At 39.2% G+C, this 13560-nt stretch overlaps 1 protein-coding gene across 4 annotated transcripts in view; it reads left to right on the top strand.

Annotated features, from left to right (window-relative positions):
* The window catches only part of PLA2R1 (phospholipase A2 receptor 1), a 112980-nt gene that overhangs the window by 23458 nt on the left and 75962 nt on the right, over positions 1-13560 (top strand). For 2 of the 4 annotated variants that reach the window (XM_028141133.2, XM_054722927.1), the window contains 3 exons: positions 7528-7701; positions 11456-11569; positions 12190-12333. In XM_028141133.2, the coding sequence (XP_027996934.2) occupies positions 7528-7701; positions 11456-11569; positions 12190-12333 (432 nt within the window). The remainder of the gene's footprint in view (positions 1-7527; positions 7702-11455; positions 11570-12189; positions 12334-13560) is intronic. The other 2 variants (XM_054722926.1, XM_054722925.1) reach the window with 2 other exon arrangements.

Genomic DNA, 13560 nt, shown 5'->3' with positions numbered 1-13560 from the left:
GAAAGATGTTAATTAGCCATTTTTCATTAAGCTTAGTGTATAAGGATGCTTTAACCAGAATCAAATGATCATACTCTGTGATCTCATTAACCCCAGCTTCTGGCAAAATACTTAAAAACAAACCTGAGCGTGTATAAAGCTCAGTTATCCTTTCAGTCCACTCTCTTTCATGAGGTGTCTTAATTTCTCCAAGTCCAGACTGCTTGTCTTGCCATCATCAAGTCCAGGCATCAGCTGGGCCCTTGACGACCTTTCTAAAATGGCAGTTGTTCTCATTATTTCTCCACTATGTGTTCTCATCTTGATTCCCTTTTCTTATTACTCGATTTCTAGGTATAACCTCAAAATCTTTTCCTTTCGTAACTTGACTTTCAAGGTCCAGTGACATTTGCAATATTCTAACTTTTTTTTTATCAGTTAGTACTTTACTAATTTATTTAATTTACATAAAATGTTTACAATGGTTCCTAAGTATTGGGTAATATTTATATATATCTTCTACTTTCTATATTCAATTTCCTTCACCTTGGTTCCTGCAAGTCAGAGTATCTACACTAATAAAAAAGTAAGATGCAAATTGACCACACCTTTGCGACACCCACCAGCCAATCAGGAGTGAGTATGCAAGTTAACCCAACAAAGATGGCGTTCTGCACTGCCCCAGCCGCTCTGGGCCTCTGGGCAGCGTGGGAAGGCAGAAAGGCGGTTCTGGCTGGAGTGAAGGCAGTGCTGGCAGCCAGGGGAAGGAAGGCCAATTCTTACATGAATCTTCATGCATTGGGCCTCTAGTAGTTTTTATAATCTCCTCATCTTCTATGCCTACCTTCCCCTCCCCACATGTAATAAAATACAGCAAATAAATTTGAAACAAAAGCAAACTGAAGAGATTAACTCCAAATAATCTGATAGATAAGTTATCTGTAGAATTGTTTTGTGACCTAAGAGCCAGTATGGCTTAGGGAATAAGAAAGAGTTTAGGTGTTGAAATCAAACAGACCAATATTGGAGTCCTTCCTCCCCATGATGAGATCTTAAGTCTCAGTTTCCTGCCACAAAATGGAGAGAATAGCAGTACTATTAGGATATTGAGAGGAACCAATTAGATGATGCATCTAAGGCACTTATCATAGGACCTGGCACATGATAAGCCATCATCATCATCATCATCATCGTTATTGTCATCATCAAACCTAACTTATTCTTTCAGCATGCACTCTGAACCAATAACCCTTCCTCTTTATTGTCTGTCAACAGCACTAAAGTAGGTAAGCACAGTGGTGAATACCAAGAGGATTAGGACTTAAGACCCTCCCTTCAAAGAACTTGGTATCTAGATGTAAGACAGATTTTCTCTGTGCTAGAAAATGCAGACTATAGTTGATATGATAGTCTAGAACCACCTGGGGGAGAGTTAAAAATGCATATCCTAGCCCTCTCCCAGAGACACAGTGGGTCCAGTGTGTGGTACCCAAGCATCTGCATTTTTGACAAGTGCCCAAGGTGATCCTGCTGCAGATAATTCTTCATCAGACAAAAATAATATGGAGGTGATTCTATGCAACATACATCAATATACTAGGGTGGTCTTAAGACATTAAACAATCAATATGGTATGGGCTATTGACCAGTCCGAGTGGAGACTTTAAGGTGGGAGTTAGGAGTCCCAGACTCTTGCTGCTGGTATTAATCCCTTAGCTGCTGGATTGTGAGGAGATAAGGGGGAGAGGGAAGTGCAAAGGAGACTAGGGTAGCAAAGGACACTCAAGCAGCTCAGGACAGCAGCTTAACAACTAGCATGAAAGTATTTCATACTGAAAATACTGTCAGATCATCAGCCTTTTCTATCTGAATCTGAATGCTTGCATGAAGGTATATGTGCATGTAATCCCTACATTCCTTGGGTTCTTGCATTAGATGTCATATTGTTTGTATCAGCCTCTCTTCCCATTTCCATCCCTAATACATTTCCTTATTAAAAATAAACCAATACCAAAAATTTAGCATGTATTTCACATGATCTTAATAGTAGGGACTTTGGAGCGCGGAGGGTAATCCTCACCAGAGGATATTTTTCCATTGATTTTTTAAAGAGTGGAAGGGAAGGGAAGAGACGGAGAGATAGAGAAGCATCGATGTAAGAGAGACACATCAATTGGTTACCTCCTGCATGCAACTGAGGTATGTGCCCTTGACCGGAATCAAAACCAGAACCCTTCAGTCTGCAGGCCGATGTTCTATCCACTGAGCCAAACTGGATAGGGTGGGACTTTTTTTGTTTAACTACAATATTCTCCTTGAGGTTCTGCAAAGAACACTATCACCATCCTTGGTCACTTTTAACCAATTATGATTTCCCAGGCGGAAGCCTGAGCTTAGCGATGCTCTGGGCTTCTCACTCACAAGACTATCTATTTGTTTAGCTTCCTACAGCTCAAAGCTTCCTCTGCTTTACAGCCTGCCAGATTCCAGCTCTCCTGACCTTTACCACGACCTGCAGAGAGAATATTTATTTGTACAGTGCTGAATTACAGTACCAGTGTTCTTCCTTTCTTGTTATTTTTGGTTCCTGTGCAGAGTTTGGGTTTTGAATAGTATTTCTACCCAACATAACTCAAAGTGATGTGTTAGACACTGAAATTTGAGTCAACTTATAGCTCTTTCAGTAGGGTCATCAAATGGGTAAGACAGAGAAGAGTGAGTGGAATAAAGTAAAGATTTGTACTTTTGTATCTCCTCTTTCTTACATGGATTTTCTTTTTAGTATCTCAATGTAAAATGATGCTGCCTTTTTTAAAAAGTTGATAGTAAGAGAGCAAAATTTAAGTGTAGCATTAATAAACACAAACACACTAGCAGTGAAGGGTGTGATCAAACATCCGTCACTATAGGTCTTCAGGAACAAGGATGGCATATAGGAGCAGGCAACAGTAGGTTTGCAGTTGTGAGTACACAAAACACAGCTTATTCTTGTATTATTACTTATTAATTATTGTATTATTTTCCATACAAACCTATTTTTGCACACCCCTGTATAGGAATCTCTCTGGGTTTCTTTCAAGGCAATTTGTGTCATACTAGTCCCTCTTGGTTGCATATCATACACAGCTGGAAAGTCATGCAGTTAGTTTGATACATTTTTAGGATATCAACCTCTGGAATTATTTGAGTGCCCTTGAACTTGGCTATGTATGAAGTCTGATGTGGGGAGGACAACTTTCCCCCATGAGGCCTGCCAGGTAAAGCCTTTATAATTGCTTATGATCAGGCTTAAAAATGTACTTGTAGGTTTTTAACCAGGAGTTGGACTCTCATTAGTAAGGACAGACTTGGAGGATAAAGGGGAAAGTGGGAGTTAATTAGGATCAAAACTTTCTGACATGCATAGATAAGTTCATTGCAGATACAGATTTGGAAGAGAAAACGAAGCATTCAGGTTGGGACATGTTATATGTGAATCAAGCCTGTGAAAATGTGGACTAGGCAGTTAGACATAAAGGTCTCTATACATTTGAAAGTTATTGGGAAGCGGTTTATGGGAATGAGTGAAATATTCTAGAGCATGTATAAAATAAAAAGGAAGGGATTTATGGGAATGGGTGAAATAGTCTAGAGCATGTATGAAATAAAAAGGAAGGAGACTCAGGGCCAAGTCTTAAAACCTAAACATTTAGTTTAAGTAGAACCAGTAAAGGAGAAGAGGTGGCCAAAGAGGCAGAAGGGTCACGAGGCATGTGAAGTCAAGAAAATAGAGTATAGTGGCAAGGAGAGGGAGGGTGCTCAAATGCTGCCGAAGGGCCTGATTTGACAAGGTCTGAAAGGAAGTGTTTGCTGGATTTGGCAATATGGAAGTCATTGATGGCCTTGACAAGATATCTTCTAGTTGCCAGACTGAGTGGATTAAAGGGTAAATGGGAAAATGGAAAAGGAGGGAACACTGTCCAATTCATTCTTTGCGGGCTGGACTGACCCTCTGAGGCCACTATTACCCTGATGCCAAAAGCAGACAAGGATATTACAAGAAAAGAAAGCTACAGACCAACATTTCTTATGAATATCAATGCAAAAATCTTCAACAAAGTATAGCAAACAGAACTCAACAACATATAAAAAGAATTGTTGTACACTATGACCAAGAGGAATTTATCCCAAGAATGCAAGATTGGTTTAAAGTCCAAACCAATTAAAGTAATACCCATATCAATAAGATGAAGGTCAAAAACCACATGATCATCTACTGATACAGAAAACATTTGACAAAATTTCCACACTTTCATGAACACACACACACACACACACACACACACACAAATATCCCTAGGAATAGAATGGAATGTCAAGTGATAAGGAGAATCTATTTTTAAAAACAAACAAACCCACAAACAACATACTTAATGATAAAAGACTGAATGTTTTCTCCCTAAGATCAGGAACAAGATAATACAGCAGAGACAATGGCAAAGCTGTGTCCTTAAGGAAGAAAAATAAAACACATTAATAGACAAGGAGGAGTGGCTACATCTCAGTCATAATCTATGATAAAATCAGTGCTGACAGAAATATACCTTAGTTCATTATAAGAGAGGTGTATTTTGAAAGGAGGAAAATCACTTATTTATAGCATCATGGCAAAAGATTTTGGTAATTTTTCCCCAAATAGTAGGAGATTCAAATATATATATATATATATATATATATATATATATATAAATATATATATATACAACACAGTTGCCTCCCTCAAGGGATCATATAAAGACAACCAAAGGTACAAAGAAATATAACATAATTCTAGCCCTTATATTTGAATGTTTCAAGATAAATATGGGTTAGACACCAGCCTTCCATCTTGCATTTTCAGTGCCTTGGGAAGGGAGATTATATATGAAGAAGCAAATAAATAGATGCAAGGACCCTAGGCCAAGATGGGAGTCTGTGCCAAGTGGCTCCCCAGGGAGCGGTCTCTGAGGCAGAGATGAACCTTCAGGAGGTGTGTTGGGGGGTTGTTCTCTGGATCAACACCTGTGGAAAGGAAGGGAAGAGAGCAAGATTGGAATGCAGGCTGGACTGACCCTCTGAGGTGTCCTCAAGGTGGATGTGCCCCGTGTTGGGAAGAGAGAGGACTTCCTGCCCTGCACTGCTCAATCATTGTTAGCCGGCTGCCTTTGGGAAGGGAGAGTGACATCAGGCAAAGAAACTCTTCAGCCAAGGCAGTCCTTGAGTCGAGAGGTCTCTCCTGGCATCTGGGGAAAGAAGGCCTTCCGTCCTGAAGGGAGAGCAGGGTAGCACATCACAGCACCCTGGTCCAGGGTGGCATTTCCATTCCACTTGTTACACTACAACCTCCCAGTAAGATTCGTGGAGTGACTGGCACACAGCCCACATAGAGAAACGGGCTGTACAAAAGAAGAAATTCTTACATTTTAGTTAAAACCAAATGAACTTGTTAGGAGAATATGGACACCTGTTGCAAACATTTGATTGGAAGTTTCCTTTTGATTAACCTTAAGGTTTTGCACAGATAATCCAAAACCAAGGGAAATCGAAGAAAACCGAGCTATGTCATTTGCGCACAGACGGGATCACTAGCAAGCCTCTCACTTAACTGTTTAAGCCTTAAACTTTAAGGTATAGAATTCAATCAGGTTACTACAAAAGGCTGTGTCCGCATAGCTCCATCTCTGTCTTATTGAGAGGACAAAATGAGGATAAGGTCAATTGAAGTGTCCTCTAGACTCTAGACCTTTTCTTATCATGATATGGTCGCGGCCCGGAGGTTTATAATTAAGACTTATTGTAGAATCTTTACCCCGGGCAGGAGTTGTCTCCGTCCCATTCCCAGGGCTTCTGACATCCACTCCCTACAACTCCCTTTCTCACATCTTACTAACCTTCTAGTACAGAAGGCTACTCAGACCTGCCCTCCTGGGAAGTGCTTTGAATTTTTCTTTTAAGCTGGTGTTTGCTTCATGCACCATCTGCCTGAAAATCAGGAATGTGTTTAATGCGAGTTCCTGACCTCCTGATTCAGAAAACAAGGAATCTGCCGGTTTTCTACAAGCTGGCTAAATGATTGTTATGCACACTTTCATTGTAAACGTCCTCCTGCTCCTCCCTCATAGCCTCAGCTGTCACAGGGTGAACTCCTGTCTGATAATGCAGAGTGTGCTGTCCAGCTGGGGACGGCCTAGCATTTTTAACTGAAAACAATCTCTCAGGACTCAGACATTTCAGCCACCCGAGCAAGATGGTGCCTGAAAATGTCCTTCCTTTCTCTTCCTTTTCTACAGTTGTTTTACTTGGTAGACTTGTTTGCTACCCTCCTACAATCTTGCATCTTTCTATAAATACATGTATCAGTCAAGAAACTCTCCAGACAACTTTGGATGTATAAGTGCTTTGATAACTTATGGTCAACCAACACAGTTCTGGGGAAAGCATGTGGCAAACAGACATGGAACAAACTTTGCACATTCGCAAAGTTATCTAACTATTACAGTGGGAAAAAGAAAGCAAACAAAAAAGAACGCATTGTCAGATAAGTTTGAAGTATACTGAAATAAAGTTAAGCTCTTTCTTTACTTCTTAGAGCCTTTGAGATGCGAATGTACATTATGAGTTTCTTAGAGAAGGCTACCTACACAGGCGTGAGGTCCTGGATTTCCCTGGGGAGCTCTTGAAGTTGTACTCTTCTGCGGATCACACTTGAGGAAAGGCTGTTTTAGCAGATTGCTGTCCATCACTTACACTCATGCTGTAGCATGGGTCACATTTTCTACATTGGGAAATTCTTTGGCTGAGTTTGATTTCAGGTAATTATTGTAGCTGCTTAGTTCACCTTGGGTTTTAGCAAAAGCATCCAAATTAGGTTTTCATTTTCAATAAATTTCAGATTTCAGATCCACATTTTATACTTTATTAAATTTACTTTTAAACATACTATGCAATTGTTGGTCAATGTTTTATAAGGGCTTTTCTTCCCTTTGGCTGAAAGAACTTTATAAAATTAAATATCAGTTTTCCTGTTCTCAGTGTTTATGTGAAAACTGTGTTCTCTATAAACTCATATTTCAACTGTATCTCTTTCATTTCTTCTAACATTTTGGTTTTGGCGAGGGAAGCCTTTTGAAATCACGCTTGCATCTACCACAAATAAACCTTTACGGTCACACAGCTTTCAGTATAAAGCTCTAAATGACTACTTTTTAAAGAACTCAGGTGTTATTTTCATAAATCCTTCATTTCTATTTCCTTCTCTTAAAAATGGCATCTATTCTTTCCCCAGAAAGGATCAGAGCTTCTTTATTGATAATTTCTAGAAGTTCCTTTAAATCTTGAAAGAGTATAACCATAAAGTACCAATGGGATACAAATGCAGATTTCATCCTAGAGACCTAATCAGGAATCAATAAGGTACAGAAGTTTTAGAGGCTGCAGTTTGGAATCATTCCATTTCAAATTCCTCTTAGAAGTATATTGCCCTATAGAGAAAAATATTACAGCTAATGGTTTGATGGCTTTTATTTCTAGCATCGGCAGAGATGGGTTGCGATGCTGTCTGGGAGAAGGATCTCAATTCACACATTTGCTACCAATTCAACCTGCTTTCTTCTCTCTCCTGGAGCGAGGCACATGCATCATGCCAGATGCAAGGTGGTGCTTTACTAAGTATTGCAGATGAGGCTGAAGAAAGTTTCATAAGGAGTAAGTAGGACATTGATATTGATACAATTTAAATGATTGTTAACAATTACGTCCACATATGCGAAGATATATTCTGGGGAGGAAAAGTTCCATGGGAAATATTTTTCGTTTATTAATATGGTCCAAATTCACACCCAGGCCATTCCATTTGGCACCCATGTTCCTTATTTTCTCACCCTTGTAGAAGAGAAGCTGAGGCCCAAGCAAGGGACTCAGAGCTTACAGCTAAAGCAAGTGGATCTGGGAGACTTGGACATTAGGTACAGATCCCTGCTCTGCTAGAGATCTTAGCTATTCAGTTCCCATGCACCAGGCCTTTAGTTAATAATAATACTTACCTCTTGGCGATATGGATTACATGTTATAATGCATGTGAAATCTTAGAGAAGTGCCTGGTACACACAACAAACATTCGTGTGTTAACCATTTAAGTACCATGCACACAGTTTGGTATTATACTTATTTTACTTATCTTAATATAATGAACATCTGTCCATCTCTATAAACATAGATATACATAGATAGGAATAGATAGATACAATTATTTATTTTATTTAATTTATTTGTTGCTATTATAAACCACACCTGCACATACTTTTGTGTATAGATCTCTAATTATTTCTCTACTAGAGGCCCGGTGAACAAAATTTGTGCACTGTGTGTGTGGGGGGTGTCCCTCAGCCCAGCCTGCACCCTCTCCAATCTGAGACCCCTCAGGGGGATGTCTGACTGTGGGATCAGGCCTAAACCAGCAGTCAGACATCCCTCTCACAATCTGGGACTGCTGGTTCCCAACCGCTTGCCTGCCTGCCAGCCTGATCACCCCTTAACCACTCCCCTGCCAGCCTGATTGATGCCTAACTGCTCTCCTGCTGGCCCGATTGCCCCCAACTGCCCTCTCCTGCCAGCCTGGTCACCCCTAATTGCCCTCCCCTGCTGGCCCAGTTGCCCCAACTGCCCTCCCCTGCTGGCCCGGTCGCCCCCAACTGCACTCCCCTGCAGGCCTGGTCACCTCCAACTGCCCTCCCCTGCTGTCCTGGTCGCCCCTAACTGCCCTCCCCTGCTAGCCATCTTGTGGCAGCCATCTTTGACCACATGGGGGCGGCCATCTTGTGCAAGAGTGTGAGGGTCAATTTGCATATCACCTCTTTATTATATAGGATGTTTGTAGAAGTAGATTCACTGGGTGGAAGTGGAAGCATGTTTTAAGGTTTGGAGAAGTCATTAATATCTTCCAGAAAGATTGTAACAAATGCATGAAAAATGCATGCCTGCTCCTTTCCCCACAGACATGCAAAAGTGAAAAATCATCATTGAAATTGATTTGAGTGAATCACATTTTAGAAAAACACCATTTCCAAAGTCATTGTTAGACTGTAATGATTTTCATAGAAAATTTTGCATACCACTTATGAATTACAATTGTTACCTATCTTCACTGTCAGTGTTTCTAATAAGAGGGTTTGGACTTGCTCATCTAACTTAAATAACAATTTAAAAATATGTCAGAGATTTTAATTTAAATACCACAATTCTATAATTAGAGGGGGGGATTGTTTAGGAAAACAGAAGTCTGTTCATAAATGGAGAAGCCTGTTCTGATCAAGGTGTTTTTTCATGATGAGAATAGGCTACTATCACTGATGAACACTAACTATGGTAAATGGGATTACCTAAGCTTTCACAGTGCCAAGAGATATCCAAAGGAATTTAGGTTTGAGTTTGTTACTATAGAATTATGAATCAATTTAGTCTTAAAGTAAAATAAACTGGTTGGATACTTTTAAACAAGATTATAAATTACACAATGATTTTTTATGTGTATTGTTAAAACAATTGCACAGAGGGTATTCAAAATTAACTCTAGTAAGAATAACTAATATTTAAATATTTTAAGGTAGATTATTTGAAAATATGACTTGGCACTTACACCATATGAAATGTGAAAATTTCTCCGTCTTGTCCATCCATCTTCCATTCTGCCCTCTGCCATCAGTATATGACTTAATCAAACAACGACATTGAAAGGACTGAACTAATCAGCATCAGGAAGAGATTCCACGTTAATACCTTAGGAATTTGGAAGGGCAGGGCCCATGAATGCTATGCTATTTCTGTTTAGTGATTTCTGGGCTCTCAAAATTATAAAGCACCTTTTTCTCTTTCCTTATTGTGTTAGATTCTTCCAGTTGCTCAATATTATATTGAAATGTCCAACCACAGAGGATGCTGCAGCCTTGTTAAGTGAATACACTGACTCCTATAACCTGGGTGACTGTACAATGGATCATCCAGACTGTGACTCTTTTGGGGGTAAAAACAACTGTGATTCATCATTACTCTGGAGCTAACAACATAACATAGACCTTGAGTTTTCAAGGCAAATTGGGACATGTAGCCACCCTGTTTACAACTCTTATCTGTCAGGACCTCAGTCTCGGGCAGGGCTCCTACATCTGGTGCAAAAAAGTTGGGTTCCAAAGCAGATGAACCATGAGAGAACAAGGCTCTCCTTTATAGATGAAAAGATTAAATGGGAAAAGAAGGTAAAATATGGATGATGGATGGAAACTAGACTTTTGGTGGTGAGCATGCAATAACAGACAGATACCAAATTGTAAAATTTATATACTATATTAACCAATGTTACATAAATAAATAAATAAGATTAAGTGGCAATATTTGAAAGTGTCACAAAATTAGTCACTTTCACTAAATGTTTCTCACACTGTCTCCCCAACCCCCATATTTTATAGTACAAGTAGTACATGTTTATTCTAGAATAATTTTTTTAAATTCAAGTGCACAAAAAGAAAAAAAAACACAAGAAAGATTTCCATTAATTCTTCAATTTTGATTAGAAGATCAAAACATGTGTCAATGCACATGTTTATACATAGCATTTATAACCAAAATGGCGTTGACTTAAAACCTGAGGCGCTGTGGCGCAGTGGTTAGGAAGGAGTAGGGGCCACAGAGCCAGCCTGACCGAAACACTTCTCACCCCAAGTTGAAGAATCGTTTGCTTCATGCATGGCCCTTGCGTGCCAACCAGCTACGGATCCCTCTGGGTCCTCTGGTCACTTGGATCTAGACTCCTCAGCTGGAGTCCTGAGTCTCCAAGCTGAAGTCTCCAGTCACATGTGGGGAGCAAAGAAAGACTTTCTGGGTGTGGCCCTGGATACTTCCCCATCACCCTCTGTAACCCTAAGTGCACACAAATGAAATGGTCTCAAAGTCGTAACCATGCACTCGGATGGATTGACAACCACTGAGAGGCAGCATCGCTAGATGCTTATACACTTCTCAGTGAGCCTCCAGGAGACTGATTGTTTCTCAAGACAAGGAGAGGCTGGCTTCTTCTTTTTTTTTTTTTAATATTTTTATTGATTTCAGAGAGGAAGGGAGAGGGAGAGAGAGAGAGAGAGAGAGAGATGAGAGAGAGAGAGAGAGAGTCATTGATTGGCTGCCTCCTGCATGCCCCCTACTGTGGATCTAGTCTGCAACTCGGGCATGTGCCCTGACTGGGAATCGAACTGTGACCTCCTGGTTCTTGGGTCAATGCTCAATCACTGAGCCACGCCAGCTGGACAAGGCTGGCTTCTTTACTCTGAAGCACCAGAGTGGGGTTAGTAGCACTTAAACCCTTTCTGTCATTGACTGGTGTTAATTTATGACTCTGTGCTCCAGGAATAGAAAAACAAGAAAGAAACGTAACATTGATCTTTTTAAAACTAATTTCTCTTCATTTCAGAGCACTTAAGGGGTGAAGCAGTGGAGGTGTGGATGGGTCTGAACCAGCTGGATGAACATGCTGGCTGGCAGTGGTCCGACAGAACCCCGCTCAGCCATCTGAACTGGAACCCAGGTACCCACGGCATTTTATTTACCTTCAACAGGTGGCATCATCCCGCAGCCTGAAACAGCAGTATTTCCCACATATACCTGGTATATGTGCTGTTAAAACAATTGCATAGAGAGTATTCAAAATTAACTCGAAGATAAAAATAACTAATATTTAAATATTTTAAATAGATTATTTGAAAATATCACTTAGCACTTACCCCCATATGAAATGTAAAAATTCTTTTGAAAGTGGCTTACAAAAAATGTTAAGCCTGACTTAATTCCTGTAAGGCTTTTCCAGACAAGAAAATGGAGGCCAAAAAGGTAAGCTGTGTATTTAGCCAAGGTTGCAAGAAGATCTGGGTCAGAGCCAAGATTCTAGTCAGCTGTTTTAAAAATAGCCACAAAGAGCAAAACTTTCTCTGCTTTAACACAATAAAATCCACTATTGCCAACTTTGGAAAATCATTTCATTGTCAAGTCTGGACTTCAAGTGCAAAATCACAAATATAAGGTCTTAAAGGATTTACCGTATATGTCAAAGAGAAGGAATGTCTCCTGGATGCTAAGGCTACATTTCAATACAGATTAAACTAACTGCTTTTGCTTCTAACATGAAATACACAAACACTGTATTTTCAGAAATAAGTTTTGAGCCATTTGTTGAATACCGCTGTGGGACATTTAATCCATTTATGCCAAATGCCTGGAGAGTTCGGGACTGTGAGGCCACCTTACCTTACGTCTGTAAAAAATACTTAAATCACTCTGATCAGGAAGTAGTGGGTAAGTGTTTTCATTTTGAGTTCCTCTTATGAGTTGCTTACTTGTCCTTTCAATATAGTCAAAGTCCTCCATTTTTGCTAATAACTCATAATTTAAACTTAGCTAAGGCTAGTTTTGTATTTGTAGGAATAAAAATGTATAACAAGATAATATTTGTTATTCTAAAGCAAGCACGTCAAACTCGCAGCCCTCGAGCCACATGCGACCCACAACAAATATTTTTGCGGCCTAGCCAATATAACAGTATGTAAGAAATGTTTTAACAAAAATTTCATAACTTAATTTTTACAATATCCTGTTGTACATAATTATTAATAACGAACTACAACATTTGCTAATGACTGATTACTATAATCATGTTGCATTCATTTCCCTTATGCGCCTTACACACAGGCGCACTATTTCTCTCCACTAATACCAGCAGCAAATATTTTAGCAGCCGACTGCCGTGTCATTAGTCTTGGGCTGACTTGTTTGGTGTCCGCAACAGGAAATATTTCGCTTTCGGAGAACAAGAAAAATAGGTTTATTTGCATTACTCTTATTAATTTATGCAGTTATTCAGTGTCTGGTAAGTTAATGTTCAAGAAAAAATATTAATTTTTATTAAAATGTTCTATTGTTTTATGTTAACGATTACTCATTTATTTCAGCCCTTTGTATTCAGCATGTCTCAATCGAAATAAACCTATGTTTCTATGAAAATTTAAGCTTTTGTTTTATTTTGTGGCCCTCATAAAAACTTAAACCTTGTTTATTTGGCCCGTGTTAGCCTTTGAGTTTGACATGCTTGTTCTAAAGGCACCATGAATTTAACACATGCATTTAGGTTTTTACTTAAAACTAAAGCAGAGTAACCTAAGCATTTGAAAACCTAAGCATTTTCCTCCTCTCTTTTTAAAAAATTTGCATTCTTAATCATTCTGGATTTTAAAAAAATGCTTCCTTTTCTCTTCTAATTTTGAGTTTTATTGATAGTTGCCCTAGAAATTAAATGTAAATTAGAAAACAGTTTTAGAAAATTCTTTGCTTCATTGATTTTCTATCACACGCTATATCTCTAAATAGTAAGACATCCTCCTTCTGAAATAACATACAAAACTTTTAGGTGTAACTTGAATACTACCTAATTACAATCTAGTACCTGGACATCCAATTATTTCTGTCTGTTTAAGGTCTATTACCTCTTTTTAGTTTCTGTGGGAATTAATGTCTTAACTTAAAAAG

This window comes from Eptesicus fuscus, chromosome 11, assembly GCF_027574615.1.
Source record: "Eptesicus fuscus isolate TK198812 chromosome 11, DD_ASM_mEF_20220401, whole genome shotgun sequence".
NCBI lineage: Eukaryota > Metazoa > Chordata > Mammalia > Chiroptera > Vespertilionidae > Eptesicus > Eptesicus fuscus.
Note: the sequence above shows the minus strand (reverse complement) of the source record. Positions and strands in the feature narration are given on the sequence as shown.